This window comes from Siniperca chuatsi, linkage group LG7 (genome assembly GCF_020085105.1).
Source record: "Siniperca chuatsi isolate FFG_IHB_CAS linkage group LG7, ASM2008510v1, whole genome shotgun sequence".
Taxonomy (NCBI): domain Eukaryota; kingdom Metazoa; phylum Chordata; class Actinopteri; order Centrarchiformes; family Sinipercidae; genus Siniperca; species Siniperca chuatsi.
Window position 1 is genome coordinate 20,609,000 of NC_058048.1, and position 16,667 is coordinate 20,625,666.

General features: G+C 39.5%; 2 protein-coding genes across 4 annotated transcripts; both read left to right on the forward strand.

The window, feature by feature from the left end:
- The first annotated feature begins 846 nt into the window (after positions 1-846).
- Positions 847-6,029, forward strand: LOC122879548 (extracellular calcium-sensing receptor-like). Its single transcript, XM_044203777.1, is given in 10 exon segments — positions 847-1,091; positions 1,384-1,678; positions 1,831-1,917; positions 2,151-2,420; positions 2,825-2,966; positions 2,969-3,033; positions 3,122-3,397; positions 3,803-4,030; positions 4,135-4,258; positions 4,337-6,029. Coding segments are annotated over 10 exon segments (2,643 nt in total). The 3' UTR covers positions 5,248-6,029.
- A 1,258-nt stretch (positions 6,030-7,287) lies between these two features.
- On the forward strand, positions 7,288-15,070 carry LOC122879544 (extracellular calcium-sensing receptor-like). Of its 3 annotated transcripts, XM_044203768.1 has the most exons (10): positions 7,288-7,414; positions 9,840-9,970; positions 10,370-10,664; positions 10,826-10,912; positions 11,182-11,451; positions 11,705-11,911; positions 11,994-12,269; positions 12,648-12,875; positions 12,979-13,102; positions 13,174-15,070. In XM_044203768.1, exons 1-10 carry the CDS (start codon positions 7,361-7,363, stop codon positions 14,082-14,084), a joined length of 2,583 nt encoding a protein of 860 aa, XP_044059703.1. In that variant the 5' UTR covers positions 7,288-7,360; the 3' UTR covers positions 14,085-15,070. The 3 variants fall into 3 exon arrangements, with proteins under 3 accessions (XP_044059703.1, XP_044059702.1, XP_044059704.1); XM_044203767.1 differs by lacking the exon at positions 7,288-7,414 and having other exon boundaries at positions 9,687-9,970; XM_044203769.1 differs by lacking the exons at positions 7,288-7,414; positions 11,182-11,451 and having other exon boundaries at positions 9,687-9,970.
- Positions 15,071-16,667: the final 1,597 nt, after the last annotated feature.

Consider the following 16,667-nt stretch of genomic DNA (forward strand, 5'->3'; position numbering starts at 1 on the left):
TCTGACGTCATGTCAAAAACGTCTATGTATTGTGATGAAGGGATATCTACCGAAATTAGCATGCTAACGTGATACCCCCGGCCGGTCCTGTGTTGTAATACCACTTGTCCTTCGAGAGGCGATAGTTAGATAGCATAGCTGAGCTACATTACACAAGCTCTCTTATCTTTTTTAGTCTAGTAAATAAACAAAATAAACTCACAAAATGTCAAGAAAGGAAATATTCTTACACCTATTTGGCCACCAATGGAGGCCAGGTGGTCTCGGAGTCTGTGTTCGTTCTCGGTCTGGCTGTGTTCATTGGGAGGCTGTTGATCCCGTTTTCGTTGCCCACTCACCTGGCTCCGATTCTGGTGCCCATTCCGGACTCAGTCAGCTAATAGGACTGCTAAGTTAGCTGCATGGTTAACTGAGCTAACTAGCTAACGGCAGGTAGCAGCAGTTATGACCTGATATGTAATATGCTGCCCACTATTTTTTGTGGTATGAATTTGACAGGTGGAGAGTAGTCTCAATTCTTACACATTGCTCCTTTCATATACATATCAAAGTCCACTTAATATGACAAAAATAAAAACTAATAAACATCCAGCCATCCACAACTTAAATTTGGAGTGGAAAGGTTGCTAACATGGCCTTGTTGAGATGTTATTAAAAATGCACAAATTAATTCCGCCCCAATACAAAATAAATCTCAAATGAAATACATTTTAGGCCCTGCCCCTACTTTTGATTATGCCCTGATGGGTGGTGTTCAAGATTACAATACTGCAAGTAAATAAAAGGGGCTGACAGCAATAAAACTTGATGACTGGGCTCAGAAAAGGGGTAAACAGGAGGAAAGTCATGTGTGCATTTTTAAATATCAACTTGTGCTTGCTCATGTGTTTCATGTTGTTGTATCCCTACTTTTCTTCTGCTGTGTCCCCTCCTCTTTATTCCTCCTCCTGCCGGTTACAGGGACAGTTTCATCTAAATGGGATGCACAAGGCTGGAGATGTTGTTCTAGGTGGGATATTTCAGATCCACTTCTTCTCTGTCTTTCCTGACCTGTCTTTTACATCAGCGCCACAACAGCCTACCTGCAATGGGTGAGTCTATCAGAGATACAGCAAAAAGCAGAAACTGGGGAAAATCAATCCCATTAGTACAATGTATTTTTGATAATCAGATATTACTCTGAAAAAGTAGAAAGAATGTGTGTTTATGCTACTAAAACACTTTTTACTTTTTTTAAATTGTATTTAATTTTAATACTTATTGTTGCTATTGAACTGGGTTCATTGTTTGCAAGAACTGTAGTTGTGAAACATGTACATGTTGGCAAAATTACTGTATCATGTTGTATTTTTCAATACCAAACAGTTGTATTTTTTGCGTTAGTTTTGATGTTCTAGGATTCAGGCAGGCACAGACCATGGCCTTTGCTATTGATGAGATCAACAGAAACTCCAACCTGCTACCTAATGTGACTCTGGGATACAGTCTTTATGATAACTGTCTCGAACTGGGAATTGGATTCCGTGCAGCGTTGTCCTTAGTCAGTGGTCAAGAGGAGCAGTTTATATTAGACGAGACCTGTGTAGGAACCCCCCCAGTCCTGGGAATTGTGGGTGATTCTTCATCTACACGTTCTATTGCCATCTCCTCTGTCTTAGGTTTGTACAGAGTACCTATGGTAAGTCTTTGCACCATACCATCTAATAATTATTTTGGATAATTTTGATTTAATTTCAAATTTAATGACATGGAATAGTCAACCTTAAAAAGTTGAATGACCCAGTAAAGGCTTTGAATGTTTTTAAGATGTACATTCTGTGTCTTTCACAGGTGAGTTATTTTGCCACATGTTCCTGCCTGAGTGACCGGCAAAAGTTTCCATCCTTCTTTAGGACGATCCCAAGTGATGCTTTCCAGGTGACCATCAGCAAAATGAAAATACATAAAAGAAAGCATGTGCAGTTAAAAATTCCTCAGCATTGCAATAAAAATATATTCATTTTGTGTAACAGCAGGAGGTGTTTGGACTCAGATAACAAAGCTAAGAGACAATAATTAAACATGGTCTATTGTGATACCTGTTTAGCAGGTTTTCCACTGTAAGATTATTCCAGCCTGTCCACTAATCCCTCCACTCTGTATTCACTTAGGTGCGTGCTATGATTCAGATTCTAAAACACTTTGGCTGGACTTGGGCAGGTCTGCTGATCAGTGATGATGATTATGGACTCCACGCTGCCAGATCCTTTCAATCTGACTTTGTTCAGTCTGGTGGAGGTTGTCTGGCCTACTTCGAGGTTTTGCCCTGGGGCAATGACCCAGCTGAACTAAGGAGGATTGTGGATGTGATGAAGAAATCAACAGCTCGCATTGTCATTGTGTTTGCACATGAGAGTCACATGATCAATCTAATTGAAGAGGTTGGGCTTGAAATACAACTTAATTATAACTTAATATAAATATATAGCTTAATATTTTTAAGCTTTTTTATTTTTAGCTTTTATTTTTTAAACTGAAATATTTTAGTTACAATAACATATTGGCCTGTAACAAATAGATTGAATTGAATGCATCCTACCTCTTATTTGTTAATGGTGCTGTTAACAGGGTTTATTGTGAGATTACTTACTCAGACAAATTACACTTAACTCCAGTTATGATGATATGCATCACTTTCCTCATAATACTGTGTAAAAAACAGGATTGCGCATATGTATGAATGAGTAAGACAAGACATCAGCTGCATAAACTGTATAATTCACAAGACGAGACACTGCTGTAGTGGCATGGTAATATGAATTTACATATCTGGTATAATGAACAGGTGGTGAGGCAGAATGTGACAGGCCTGCAGTGGATGGCCAGTGAAGCCTGGATAGCAGCTACTGTGCTCCAGACCCCCCACCTCATGCCTTACCTGGGTGGGACAATGGGCATCGCCATCCGTCGAGGAGAAATAGCAGGGCTGTGGAATTCCTCTCACGAATACGTCCTGACCTACACCACAACAACAATGTCTATGGAAATAGCATGGTGAGAGTTTAACCTTACAATCTGGTCTGGTATTTGCAAGAATAATATTTTGTTATATTTATAACATGCAGTTTTGAATATATTTCAGATTAATCAGTTTTGGGAGTACACATTTCAGTGTAGATTTGCACCACTTCCAGCAGGTTGGGTGGAAGCTGGGGGAGCACTATGCACTGGACAGGAAGATCTAGAGAATGTGGAGACTGAGTTCTTGGACATTTCAAATCTCAGGCCGGAGTACAATGTGTACAAGGCTGTCTATGCTCTGGCGTATGCCCTTGATGAAATGCTGCAGTGTGAGCCAGGGAGAGGGCCTTTCAGTGGGCACAGCTGTGCCACTTTGCAAAGACTGGAGCCATGGCAGGTGTGATATCAGTTTACACTCCACCTGTGTACATGACTAAATCCTGTGCTTTAATAGTTCTTGTAGGGCTGCATTTAGGGTATAGGAGTAAATACAAAGCTATGATATTACTAATAGTAAAGAGCCGAGCAGATAGCTGTTGGGATTTTTTGTACAGCTGGGTGATGGCAGTGGATATTATTATCAGGTCAAAGACCACAATATCTTGTCACAGGTATCCAGAGATGTGACTCCACTATAATTGAAATTCTTTGTTGGGATTTTTAATATCTTCATATGTTCAGAAGAGTACTATGCAGTTTGATTATTGAATACTAGGTACCTCTGTGTTCACCATGGTCATATAGAATTATTTTTTATCTGTCCTCTTTGGTTTTCCTCAATCTTTTATTCTGATGTTCACAGCTTATGTATTACATGGAAAAGGTCAACTTCACCACACCATTTGGTGATCAAGTGTCATTTGATGAGAATGGTGATGCCCTACCAATCTATGATATCATGAACTGGCTGCGGCTCCCTGATGGAAGAACTAAACTTCAGAATGTGGGTGAGGTTAAGAGGTCGGCCTTCAAAGGTGAAGAACTCACAATTGATGAAGACAAAATCTTCTGGAACTTTGACTCCAAACAGGTAATTTCTGCTTTTTCAGACAGCTATTTTTTGGCCCATGGATAAATCATTATAGCAGTGTAACGTAGTGTAGGATAAGAGATATTTATTTTTCCCCTCTTTAGCCACCCCAGTCAGTGTGCAGTGAGAGCTGTCCTCCAGGTACCCGCATGGCCAGAAAGAAAGGGGAACCTGTGTGCTGTTTTGACTGCATCCCTTGTTCTGAGGGAAAGATCAACAATAAGACTGGTTGGTATTCAGATTTAAACATTGCAGTTTGGATATATAATATAAACATCTATGTCAAGACTTTCCCTATTTTCATAGACTCCATTGAGTGCACCAGTTGTCCAGAGGACTTCTGGTCCAGCCCCCAGCGTGACCACTGTGTTCCTAAGAAAACGGAGTTCCTCTCCTACCATGAACCTCTGGGTATCTGCTTGACAGCCACCTCATTGCTGGGCACATTTATCTGTGCTGTTGTCCTGGGGATCTTTATCTATCATCACAAAACACCTATAGTACGTGCCAACAATTCAGAACTGAGTTTCCTGCTCTTGGTGTCACTTAAACTATGTTTCCTCTGCTCACTGCTGTTTATCGGCCGTCCCAGCCTGTGGACATGCCAGCTGAGACATGCAGCATTTGGGATCAGCTTTGTGCTTTGTGTCTCATGCATCCTGGTGAAAACCATGGTGGTTCTGGCTGTATTCAAGGCCTCCAAGCCAGGAGGCGGAGCCAGTCTGAAGTGGTTTGGTGCTGTGCAGCAGAGAGGGACAGTTATTGTTCTTACTTCTATTCAGGCAGCAATCTGCACTGCCTGGCTTGTCTCTTCCTCACCATCTCCTCATAAAAACACTCAATACCACAATGACAAGATAGTTTATGAGTGTGTAGTCGGGTCCACAGTTGGTTTTGCAGTGTTACTGGGTTACATTGGTTTACTGGCTATCCTCAGTTTTCTGATTGCATTTATAGCAAGGAATCTTCCAGATAGTTTCAATGAGGCCAAACTTATTACATTCAGCATGCTGATCTTCTGTGCTGTGTGGGTGGCCTTTGTTCCTGCTTATATCAGCTCACCAGGCAAATATGCAGATGCAGTGGAGGTATTTGCCATCCTGGCCTCCAGTTTTGGTCTCTTGGTGTCACTGTTTGGACCTAAATGTTACATAATCCTGCTGAGACCAGAGAGGAACACAAAGAAAGCAATCATGGGTCGGGGCATCAAGTCATAAAACTGCACTTAATTTAATGAGACAGAATGTATCCTTGTTGTCTATACGATACAAAAACACAGCCAGAGAAGTAAGTTGGTAGTAATAGCAATGTTAAGATATTGAGAAAGCAGGGCTGATGCCATATTTGAATATGATCTTCTTAGCATTTGGATCAAGTGTTTGTGAATACTTAAACACAACAGTTTATTCTCTTTTTCCAGGATGTAGTTAAAGTACAAAGCACTTACACTTCAAATGCTTTTATTGTCTTTTGACTTTTCATGGTTTAGTTAATCTTACACCTGTTTATACTATAAGTTACTCTCTCCAAATAAATTATGCAGACTATTTGAATACATCTAACATTACTATATGCATTTCTTTTTGATCTACCCGGGGCTTTTGTTGACTTAAAGGGGCAATATGTAAGATTTGGCCAGCTTTTCAGTTTAAAACACAAAAAAATTAACCTTATCAACAGAATGTGAAAAAGTACAGGTCTGACGACATGTAAAAGATGGCTATGTATTGTGTTGCAGAGATATATATTGAAATTAGCATGCTAACTGCTAGTCCCGGCCCGTCCTGTGTTGTTATACCACTTGTGCCTCAAGAGGCGTATAGCTCAGGTAGTTTCAGCTGGTACGTTACATAAGCTCTCTTAGCTTTTTTAGTCTAATAAATAAACTCACAAAATGTCTAGAAATGAAATTTTCTTACACCTGTCTTTCACCGAACTAAGACCAGCTTAACTGCCTTATTAAGTCATCGTAAAACACACTCAGCAGGAACAAAATATAACTAACCAAAACCGTCTTGGTTAGTCTTTAAACTGTTCCAACAATCACCAACTCTGGTTTGGTCGAAATAAATCCTTAATCCACCGTGTTAGATGTAATAAATATTATGGGTTTACAGGCTGTTGCTGCCTCTCTGATGACCAACTTCCCTCTCGCTGCTCTTGGCTTGATGCCTCTCCTGTCCCAGCCTGAACACGGCATGTCTTCGTCATCCCTGGACTCCTTGTCGGAGCCACTGTAAATCACCTCTGTGATTTATTCCCTGTTGTCAAACTGGCCTCCGTCAGTCTCTGAGGCTGTGTTCAGTCCTGGTCTGGCCGTGTTCACTGGGAGGCTGCTGATCCCGGTCCATTGCCTGCTCGCCCGGCTCTGGTTCTGGTGCTCAGTCAGCTAATAGCACCGTAACTTAGTTATCTGCACGACTAACTGAGCTAACTAGCTAATGGCAGCTAGCAGCAGTTATGACCCAATATGTGACATGCTGCCCCCTATTGATTTGGAGTATGAATTCAACAGGTGGAGACTAGTCTCAGTTCTTACCCCTTTAAAAGGGCAATGTGTAAGAATGGTCAACACACAATTTTAGTCATCACACTCACCCGTTTTTATATCGCCCCATAAAAGCTCCTTTCAGCTGCTGAATTTCCAAACATCAAATGTCACAAAGTCAGTCTTTAAGAGAAGCAGAAATCTATGACTTTTCTTGAGTACAAAGGTATTGCAGGCAACATTATACAGATTAACAGCTTATACAGTATACCACATACAAGCATCTTAGTTGAAATGTGACTGAGCCTGAAGTGTTTTGAAATTTCACTGGTTGTTCTGTTCCAAAATAGAAACTTAAATAAGTTCAAATGTCCAAAGTATGGGAATCTATTACAATATCATTGAGTAATTGTTATTGATCATTAACATTAACACTCCAGATATAATATTGTTGTTAGATGGTGAAAACACAGTTACACATACTAGTGATGAGAGTTACGGCTCTTTGAAGGGAGCGGGATCTTATGGGTCCATTCCTTTCCAAAAGCCGGCTCTTTCAGCTCGCAAACGGCTCTTCATTCAGTACCACTTCTGCTGGTCACTGCCTAAGTTACATTCTTATTTGTTGCAAGAAATAAATATGCAAGATTCTTCACCTGCAATAGAAATATTCTGTCATATTGATGGTTAAAAAGTGGGATATGTCAAGAATAGAAGGGGGGAGGGGTCGGCTCAGATGAGACTCATCGCTCACTTAAAGGAGCCGGCTCATAGAGCTGACTCGTTCGCGACTGACACTACAACAAAAGTTACACAAGGTAACAGTAGTTCTATGAGAAGTGATGGAGCGTCCAGGTTTGTCCACAAAGTCTGTGAAGGAAAACAAGGAAATTTGGGTAATTAAGAGGGACCCACCCTACCCAGTATATAAATGGATGTTGTATCCTAGCACAGCTTCAGTGCAGCCTGTAGCCTTGGTCAGATCTAAAAACGAGGTTTGATTTTATGCTTACAGGAGCTCAAAACTTAAGAATCCAAGAAAAGTTTTGGATGCTCCAGATAAAAAAGAAACTCAAGCAAGGATTACAGTCAAAAAAAGAAAGCAATCAACAGTGAGGACAAACACAGATAACCATTGTGTAGCTTTTCCTTGTTGGAGAGCACTGAGAGAAGGGAAGGGACTGAAGGCAAACACAGATGTCATGTTACTGCTCTTGGACAGGTTGGTAAAATATTTGGAGTATGCTATGCGGCTATTACATTTACTCTAGCTAAATAATGGATTATTGTCTTGGAACTGTGGAAATTTCTCTGTATTTTTATAACTATTTCTAAACATGAGCCTGGGGCAAGCTCACTGTAGGCATACATCACTAGCACGCCTCGACAGTGTTTGTGTAATTGCTCTCACTGCTAGACGGGGGAGACAAAAGTTCCGCATTCCAGTTTTATGTAGGACTAATTTGCTATGAATTCTGGGTAATTAAAGCTTTTTTCAAACTAAAAAAAAAACTGCTCAGTGTCATCTCAAATATTTGCCTTCTGGGAGAATTCAACAGTTACGAGGAATTACATTTTAACTTTTTACTGGACAAATTCAGCCGAGAATGTTACAATATAAATTGAGATGTTGCTTCTTAATGTGACAGGGCTCAGTACTTCTACTATCTTGTCAGTCAGGATCGGGATAGTTTCCAAATGGAAATAACTGATGATGTCCTCACTGCTGTTTCCCTTCTCACCGCTTCAGGAAAGGGGAAATAGAGCTGAGTAAGGTCCTGCCTGGAAGAGTATGTGCATGCACTCACTATTATTGCAGTGAGGTAAACACATACACCTTTAAAGGTTTCTGTCTGTAATCATAGACAGTTATCATGTTGTACTTACCGTACTGTACTTAATTTACATCTTAGCATATATATTTATTACCTGTTTATTTACATCTCAGCATATACATATATATTTATTAGTACCTGATTATCCATGTACACATCACAGTATATATATTTATATGCATACCTGTCTACAATCTGTACTCATTATGTATATACATACTTCATTACTGCACAACCTATTTACATTACAGTTTATGCATTTTACTATCACTAACCAGGCTACCTCAGTATTATGTTTTACTTTATTTTATGTTATATTGCATATATTTTATTCTTATATTTTAGCTGCTGCTCTATTTTATGTTTTAGATTCTAATTTGAATTTGTTTCACTTACGTGATTTTTCTTTGTACATATTTTCTATATATATCTGTAAGTGCATAGTTGGATGGAGCCTGAGATCTAAGACTTTCATTGCCAACAACTGATTCACTGTAATTGTTGTGTACATGAAAATGAAATAACTTCAAATTCAAAACTAAAACACTCCAAAGAGAAACTATATAACATTGCAAATTGAATAGACAAAGGTCTAATGGGATAACCTGTCTTGCACATGTTTCTGCAGAACTGATCATATCTATCTACCAAGTTACAATGGGTGCCAGCCAGATACAATAGCCCTCCATCTAAAAGGCACATTGCAATGAAAAATAGATGCAAAGACATATTATTAAACTAAATGTCTTAGTATGCTGCTACCATCTAGTGGACATTTTATCAACCTCTGTTAATGTTTGATAGTGAATACCACGTACTCAGGGCTGATTTGTGCATTTGGTGAGTTTAATTTGGTATGGTTGTCACACACAAATTTGGGAAATACTCAGTGGCTCTTCTGATGCATATATGTATCTGCTCAGGTTTTAAACTGCAGAGTGATACGAAAGAAAACATGTATTTTACAACAAGGCAAGTAGATGTTTTACAGGAGGGTGAAACGTATCTACTTTATTTCCAACTTAACATACATATCAAAGTCAACTTAATATGATATTCAAAAAACTAATAAACACATTATGACTGTCATGTACATTTCAGTAGACCTTAATGATTATATCTACAACTTAAATTTGGAGTGGAAAGGTTGCTAATATGGCCTTGGTGAGATGTTATTAAAAGTGCACAAATTAATTCCGCCCCAATACAAAATAAATCTCAAATGAAATGCATTTTAGGCCCTGCCCCTACTTTTACTTATGCCCTGATGGGTGGTGTGCAAGATTAAACAATACTGTAAGTCAATAAAAGGGAGTGACAACAATACAACTTGATGACTGGGCTCAGAAAAGGGGTAAACAGGAGGAAAGTCATGTGGGCATTTTTAGATATCAACTTGCTCTTGCTCATGTGTTTCATGTTGTTGTATTCCTACGTTTCTTCTACTGTGTCCTCCCCTCTTTATTCCTCCTCCTGCCGGTTACAGGGACAGTTTCATCTAAATGGGATGCACAAGGCTGGAGATGTTGTTCTAGGTGGACTGTTCGGGATCCACTTCTTCTCTGTCTTTCCTGACCTGTCTTTTACTTCAGAGCCACAACAGCCTACCTGCCACGGGTGAGTCTGTCAGGGAAACAGCAAAAATCATTTTAGATATTACTCTGAAAGAATTATATAGTGTATTTTTACTTTTTTTGCACAGTTTTCTTAATTATAGATAATTTGTCCACAAATAACATTTAAAGCTTGTATGGCTGCAGGAACATAGCTCTTGCCAAAACAAGCCTTCGTGCACATGGGTAGTCCATACTTGCGTCCAGAGGGAAGTGGGGTAGAAGTGTGTGTAGAGTGGATGGTTTGGATCATGGTTGTTTGTGAGTGCTTATAATTATAATAATTACTGCTCTTCAACTGTCTTAATTGTTTAATAGTGTTAATCTGTAGTTGTAGATTTTGGCACAGTTACTGTATCATGTTGTATTTTTCAATACCAAACAGTTGTATTTTTTGTGTTAGTTTTGATGTTCTAGGATTCAGGCAGGCACAGACCATGGCCTTTGCTATTGATGAGATAAACAGAAACTCCAACCTGCTACCTAATGTGACTCTGGGATACAGTCTTTATGATAACTGCATCAAACTAGGAATTGGATTCCGTGCAGCGTTGTCCTTAGTCAGTGGTCAAGAGGAGCAGTTTATATTAGACAAGAACTGTGTAGGAACCCCCCCAGTCCTGGGAATTGTGGGTGATTCTATCTCTACAAGTTCTATTGCCATCTCCTCTGTCTTAGGTTTGTACAGAGTACCTATGGTAAGTTGTGTACCTTACCATCTAATAATTTATTTAGATCATTTTAATTTAATTTCAAATTTAGTGTCAATTGTAAACATGGAGTAATCAACTTTAAAAAGTTGAATGACCCAGTAAAGGCTTTGAATGTTTTTAAGATGTACATTCTGTGTCTTTCACAGGTGAGTTATTTTGCCACATGTTCCTGCCTGAGTGACCGGCAAAAGTTTCCATCCTTCTTTAGGACGATCCCAAGTGATGCTTTCCAGGTGACCATCAGCAAAATGAAAATGCATAAAAGAAAGAATGTGCACTTACACATTTATCAGAAAGAACTTCCCTGTACTGCATTGAAAAATATATTCATTATGTGTAACAGCAGTCACATTCTTTGTGTCATTGATGGAGTTGTTTGGACTCAGAACAAAGCTGAGAGGCAATAATTAAACATGGTCTATTGTGAAACCTGTTTCTCAGGTTTTCCACTGTAAGATTATTCCAGCCTGTCCACTAATCCCTCCACTCTGTATTCACTTAGGTGCGTGCTATGATTCAGATTCTAAAACACTTTGGCTGGACTTGGGCAGGTCTGCTGGTCAGTGATGATGATTATGGACTCCACGCTGCCAGATCCTTTCAATCTGACTTTGTTCAGTCTGGTGGAGGTTGTCTGGCCTACTTCGAGGTTTTGTCCTGGGGCAAAGACCCAGCTGAACTAATGAGGATTGTGGATGTGATGAAGAAATCTACAGCTCTTGTGGTCATTGTATTTGCACATGAGAGTTACATGATTAATCTCATGGAAGAGGTTGGGCTTGAAATACAACTTAATTAAAATTTTCGTTTAATAACCTGTAAAATATAATTATTATATTTTATTTAATTGTTAAAGGTGCTGTTAGCTGGCTTTTAGGGTGAGATCACTTACTCAAACAAGTTACACTAAACTCCAGTTGATAATATGCATCATTTTGCAAGACATCAAACTGTGTATAATTCAGAAGACTAGACACGACTTTAGTGGGATGGTTGTATGACTATATATTTGGTATAATGAACAGGTTGTGAGGCAGAATGTGACAGGCCTGCAGTGGATGGCCAGTGAAGCTGCGATAGCAGGTATTGTGTTCCACACCCCCCACCTCATGCCTTACCTGGGTGGCACACTGGGCATCGGCATCCGTCGAGGAGAAATAGCAGGGCTCAGGGAATTCCTCTCACGAATACGTCCTGACCTACACCACAACAATGTCTATGGAAATAGCATGGTGAGAGACAATCTGATGACAACTTGCAACAATAATATATTGTTATTATTTCTGTTAACATGCAGTTTTTAATGCATTTCAGGTGAAACAGTTTTGGGAATACACATTTCAGTGTAGATTTGCACCACTTCCAGCAGGTTGGGTGGAAGCTGGGGGAGCATTATGCACTGGACAGGAAGATCTAGAGAATGTGGAGACTGAGTTCTTGGACATTTCAAATCTCAGGCCGGAGTACAATGTGTACAAGGCTGTCTATGCTCTGGCGTATGCCCTTGATGAAATGCTGCAGTGTGAGCCAGGGAGAGGGCCTTTCAGTGGGCACAGCTGTGCCACTTTGCAAAGACTGGAGCCATGGCAGGTGTGATATCAGTTTACACTCCACCTGTTTACATGACTGTGCTTTAATAGTTCTTGTAGAGCTGCATTTAGGTTATAGGAGTAAATACAAAGCTATGAGTTTACCAATAGTAAAGAGCCAAGCAGATAGCTGCTAGGATTTTCCCACTCACTGGGTGATAGCAGTGGATAATATTATCAAGTCAGAGGCAACAATATCTAGTCACAGGTATACGGAGATGTGACTCCACTTTAAAGGAAATGCTTTGTTGGAATTGTTAATGTCTCGATGTGTTCATGATTGTAGTATGCAGTTTGATTATTGAATACCAGGCACATATAGAATTTTTTTTATCTGTCCTCTTTGGTTTTCCTCTATCCCTTATTCTGATGTTCACAGCTTATGTATTACATGGAAAAGGTCAACTTCACCACACCATTTGGTGATCAAGTGTCATTTGATGAGAATGGTGATGCCCTACCAATCTATGATATCATGAACTGGCTGCGGCTCCCTGATGGAAGAACGAGACTTCAGAATGTGGGTGAGGTTAAGAGGTTGGCCTTCAAAGGTGAAGAACTCACAATTGATGAAGACAAAATCTTCTGGAACTTTGAATCAAAAAAGGTTACTTCTGATTTTTCAGACAGCTATTTGTTGGCCCATGGATAAATCATTATAGCAGTGTAACGTAGTGTAGGATATGAGATATGTATTTTTCTCCCTATAGCCACCCCAGTCAGTGTGCAGTGAGAGCTGTCCTCCAGGTACCCGCATGGCCAGAAAGAAAGGGGAACCTGTGTGCTGTTTTGACTGCATCCCTTGTTCTGAGGGAAAGATCAGCAATAAGACTGGTTGGTATTCAGATTTAAACATTGCAGTTTGGAGATAAACATGTATCTTAAGTCTTCCCCTATTTTCATAGACTCCATGGAGTGCACCAGTTGTCCAGAGGATTTGTGGTCCAGCCCCCAGCGTGACTACTGTGTTCCTAAGAAAACGGAGTTCCTATCCTACCATGAACCTCTGGGTATCTGCTTGACCGCCACCTCTTTGCTGGGCACATTTATCTGTGCTGTTGTCCTGGTGATCTTTATCTATCATCACAGTACACCTATAGTACGCGCCAACAATTCAGAACTGAGTTTCCTGCTCTTGGTGTCACTTAAACTATGTTTCCTCTGCTCACTGCTGTTTATCGGCCGCCCCAGGCTGTGGACATGCCAGCTGAGACATGCAGCATTTGGGATCAGCTTTGTGCTTTGTGTCTCATGCATCCTGGTGAAAACCATGGTGGTTCTGGCTGTTTTCAAGGCCTCCAAGCCAGGAGGTGGAGCCAGTCTGAAGTGGTTTGGTGCTGTGCAGCAGAGAGGGACAGTTATTGTTCTTACTTCTCTTCAGGCGTCAATCTGCACTGCCTGGCTCGTCTCTTCCTCACCATCTCCTCATAAAAACACTCAATACCACAATGACAAGATAGTTTATGAGTGTGTGGTCGGGTCCACAGTTGGTTTTGCAGTGTTACTGGGCTATATTGGTTTACTGGCTATCCTCAGTTTTCTGATTGCATTTATAGCAAGGAATCTTCCAGATAGTTTCAATGAGGCCAAACTCATTACTTTCAGCATGCTGATCTTCTGTGCTGTGTGGGTGGCCTTTGTTCCTACATACATTAGCTCACCAGGCAAATATGCAGATGCAGTGGAGGTATTTGCCATCCTGGCCTCCAGTTTTGGTCTCTTGGTATCACTGTTTGGACCCAAATGTTACATAATCCTTCTGAGACCAGAGAGGAACACAAAGAAAGCAATCATGGGTCGAGGCATCCAGTCATAAAAACTGCCCTTAAATTTCATAAGACAGAATGAATTATTTTTCTCTATACAATAGAAAAACACAAGCAGAAAAGTAGGTTAATAGTAATAGCAATGTTAAGATATTGGGAAAGCAGGGCTGTTGCCAAATAAACGTATTTGAATATGATCTTCTTAGCACCTGGATCATATGTTTGTGAATACTTATACAAGAAGTTATTCTCTTTTTCAGGACGTAGTTAAAGTACAAAAGTTACTTTCTCTGATTAAATTTAGTTTAGTTTAGTCTCAAAACCCAAGCCTGACATCATCAGGGTTATTTTTTCAGACTTTGGAATCCAGAGCTGGAATAGAAGTCACACTATTGCTTTCGCAGGCTGAGTAGTACTTTCTGTGATATGTAAACTAAAGAGAGAGGAAAACAACACGTAACAAAGGTCCCCAGCCGGACATTGCGGTTCATGGTCTGTGCCTTAAATCCCTAGCTACTAAAAACATATAATTCATCAAAATTGAAAATAAATTTTGGAGTAGTCTGAGTGTCCATCCCTGCCATCAAGCCACCAAAACTGCTCTTTGTGAATTTGCCATACTGTAAGAGGTGGTCTAAACACCTCTGAGGCAGAAACGAAAGTATATGTAATCCATTGTCAACATGACGTGGCACTTTTGCCTCCACAACCACACCTGACTGATACTAAGTAGACCTAATTTGCTATGAATTCTGGCTAAATTAAGACTTTTTCAAATTCTAAAATCATTGCTGATGCTCAGCTCTGTTTGCTGAGCTACATTTGAAGTTTTGCATGTTCTTGTCTTTATTTCAGATGTACCCAGGGAACTTATTTTGGGGGGTTTTAAAACTTGTTTTGTTTTGTTCTGTGCAACTTGGAGTACTTATGTATTTGCTTGTGTTTTCTCTATTTGCTGCATCTTTTTATATTTTCTTTTGATGCAGTCCATTGAGCTCTCATGGCGACTGTAATAAATAGTATTTTTTCTTCATGATATTGATCACAGTTACTTCACAACAATGTATGCATGTATCAGGAACAGATACTGATACTTTTCATTTATGTGCATCCATGGTACAAAAAACAATTTAACACAAGACAGGAGCCTTCTTTCACTCTATGCTTTTTAAATGACTGACTGGTCTTTTAACAGAGACTTCAACACAGGCAACAATTTAATATGAACTTTATTTTTTATTCTGTCAAAGGTTTAATATGTTATAAGTAATTACCGACAGGGCCTTTAGGTAATGTTTGTTATTTCCATTTTACAACACTGAATAAATATAGTAAATGCATTAAATTTGAAAAGGAAGGAAATATAAGAGGACCTAAACATTGGCCATACAGTGAATATTGGTCATATTTGATTAACTAAAATATCGACATTGCACAGACAATAATCTGAATAGAAATAGCTTGTCCTATATAGACACCTGTCCCAAATATAGGCAGGTTGAGTTCAGTGATTGAAGCAAATAAAAGCCCGGGCTATTAATTTAAGTCTTAGATGACATACATAACATAATTTAACTTATGTACGTAACTTAACTGATGTAACTAACATACTTATTTTAATCCAAAACGTGATCTTTTCCTATACGTAACCAAGTAGTTTTGTTGCCTAAACCTAACCAAACTGCGACCGTTTCACAACGTTAATGTGTTTATTATTGTTACCATGACAACGAAGGTCACCTGACAAAGGTCACCTGACTTTGTCCTTACCTGCATGTCCAAAACTCATGAAATGTGCCATCTGTAAAGGCGTTAAATGACACGCGAAAAGCTTAAAATGCGTAGACATGACACGCAAATGTTCAGTGTGCTATTTATATGCCATTCCATGAGATCACGTTGTCAAAAAACCTCTACTAAATCCGTGCCAATTACCACAGTCCTCGTTCAAAGTCAATTCAGCTTGGTGTTTATTGTCCTACTTGGAAAATTTGACTTGGCAGACAATTGACATGTATTACCTATTTAGGGATAGAAGAAAATTTGTAAGGCCATTTATTCTGAAACAAGATTAAGCAGGATGTTGCCCTCTGGTCATTTCTCATTTTAAGCCAGACTCTCACTAATAAAGATGAATAGAGTTCTTTGGGTAAATCTTCTTTCTATATGCTTCCCATTCCCCATTCTTTGCATAACTTTAAAGAACTGGATTAATTATACAGAAACTTCATTTGGAGAGGTAAAAGGCCAAGGATCTGGATTTGTGTTCTATAACATCATAGTACATCGTGGTAGTTTACTGCTTTAAAATCTTTGATTCATATTAGTGGGCATTTTAAATGAGACCATTGCAAATTTGGCTAGATTCTCTGATTCAGATCCCCTGGCAACTGACTGAAGACGTTATGGTTCAACCAATAAGGGTTCAAGTCCTCCAAACCTTTCTCTTTCCTCAGGCTCCATACTTTTAAATTCAATACATACATAAAAACGGTTTAATAATTATTTAGGTATTACCCTCAAATGGTCTGACCACCCTTTTATTATGTTACCTACAGTACTTCAAATGGGCGCACTTCTGGGATTCTAACCTGATCTCCCCAAAAATGGCAATTCTTTAAATTATTGTGAAG

Bases quoted from the DNA above. Each gene is read 5' to 3' on its own strand.
- LOC122879544 (XM_044203767.1), top strand. From the start codon at position 9,687: ATGACTGGGCTCAGAAAAGGGGTAAACAGGAGGAAAGTCATGTGGGCA. The intron at 10,665-10,825 runs GTAAGTTGTGTA...TGTCTTTCACAG, and splicing joins GTTTGTACAGAGTACCTATG to GTGAGTTATTTTGCCACATG. The intron at 11,912-11,993 runs GTGAGAGACAAT...AATGCATTTCAG, and splicing joins ATGTCTATGGAAATAGCATG to GTGAAACAGTTTTGGGAATA.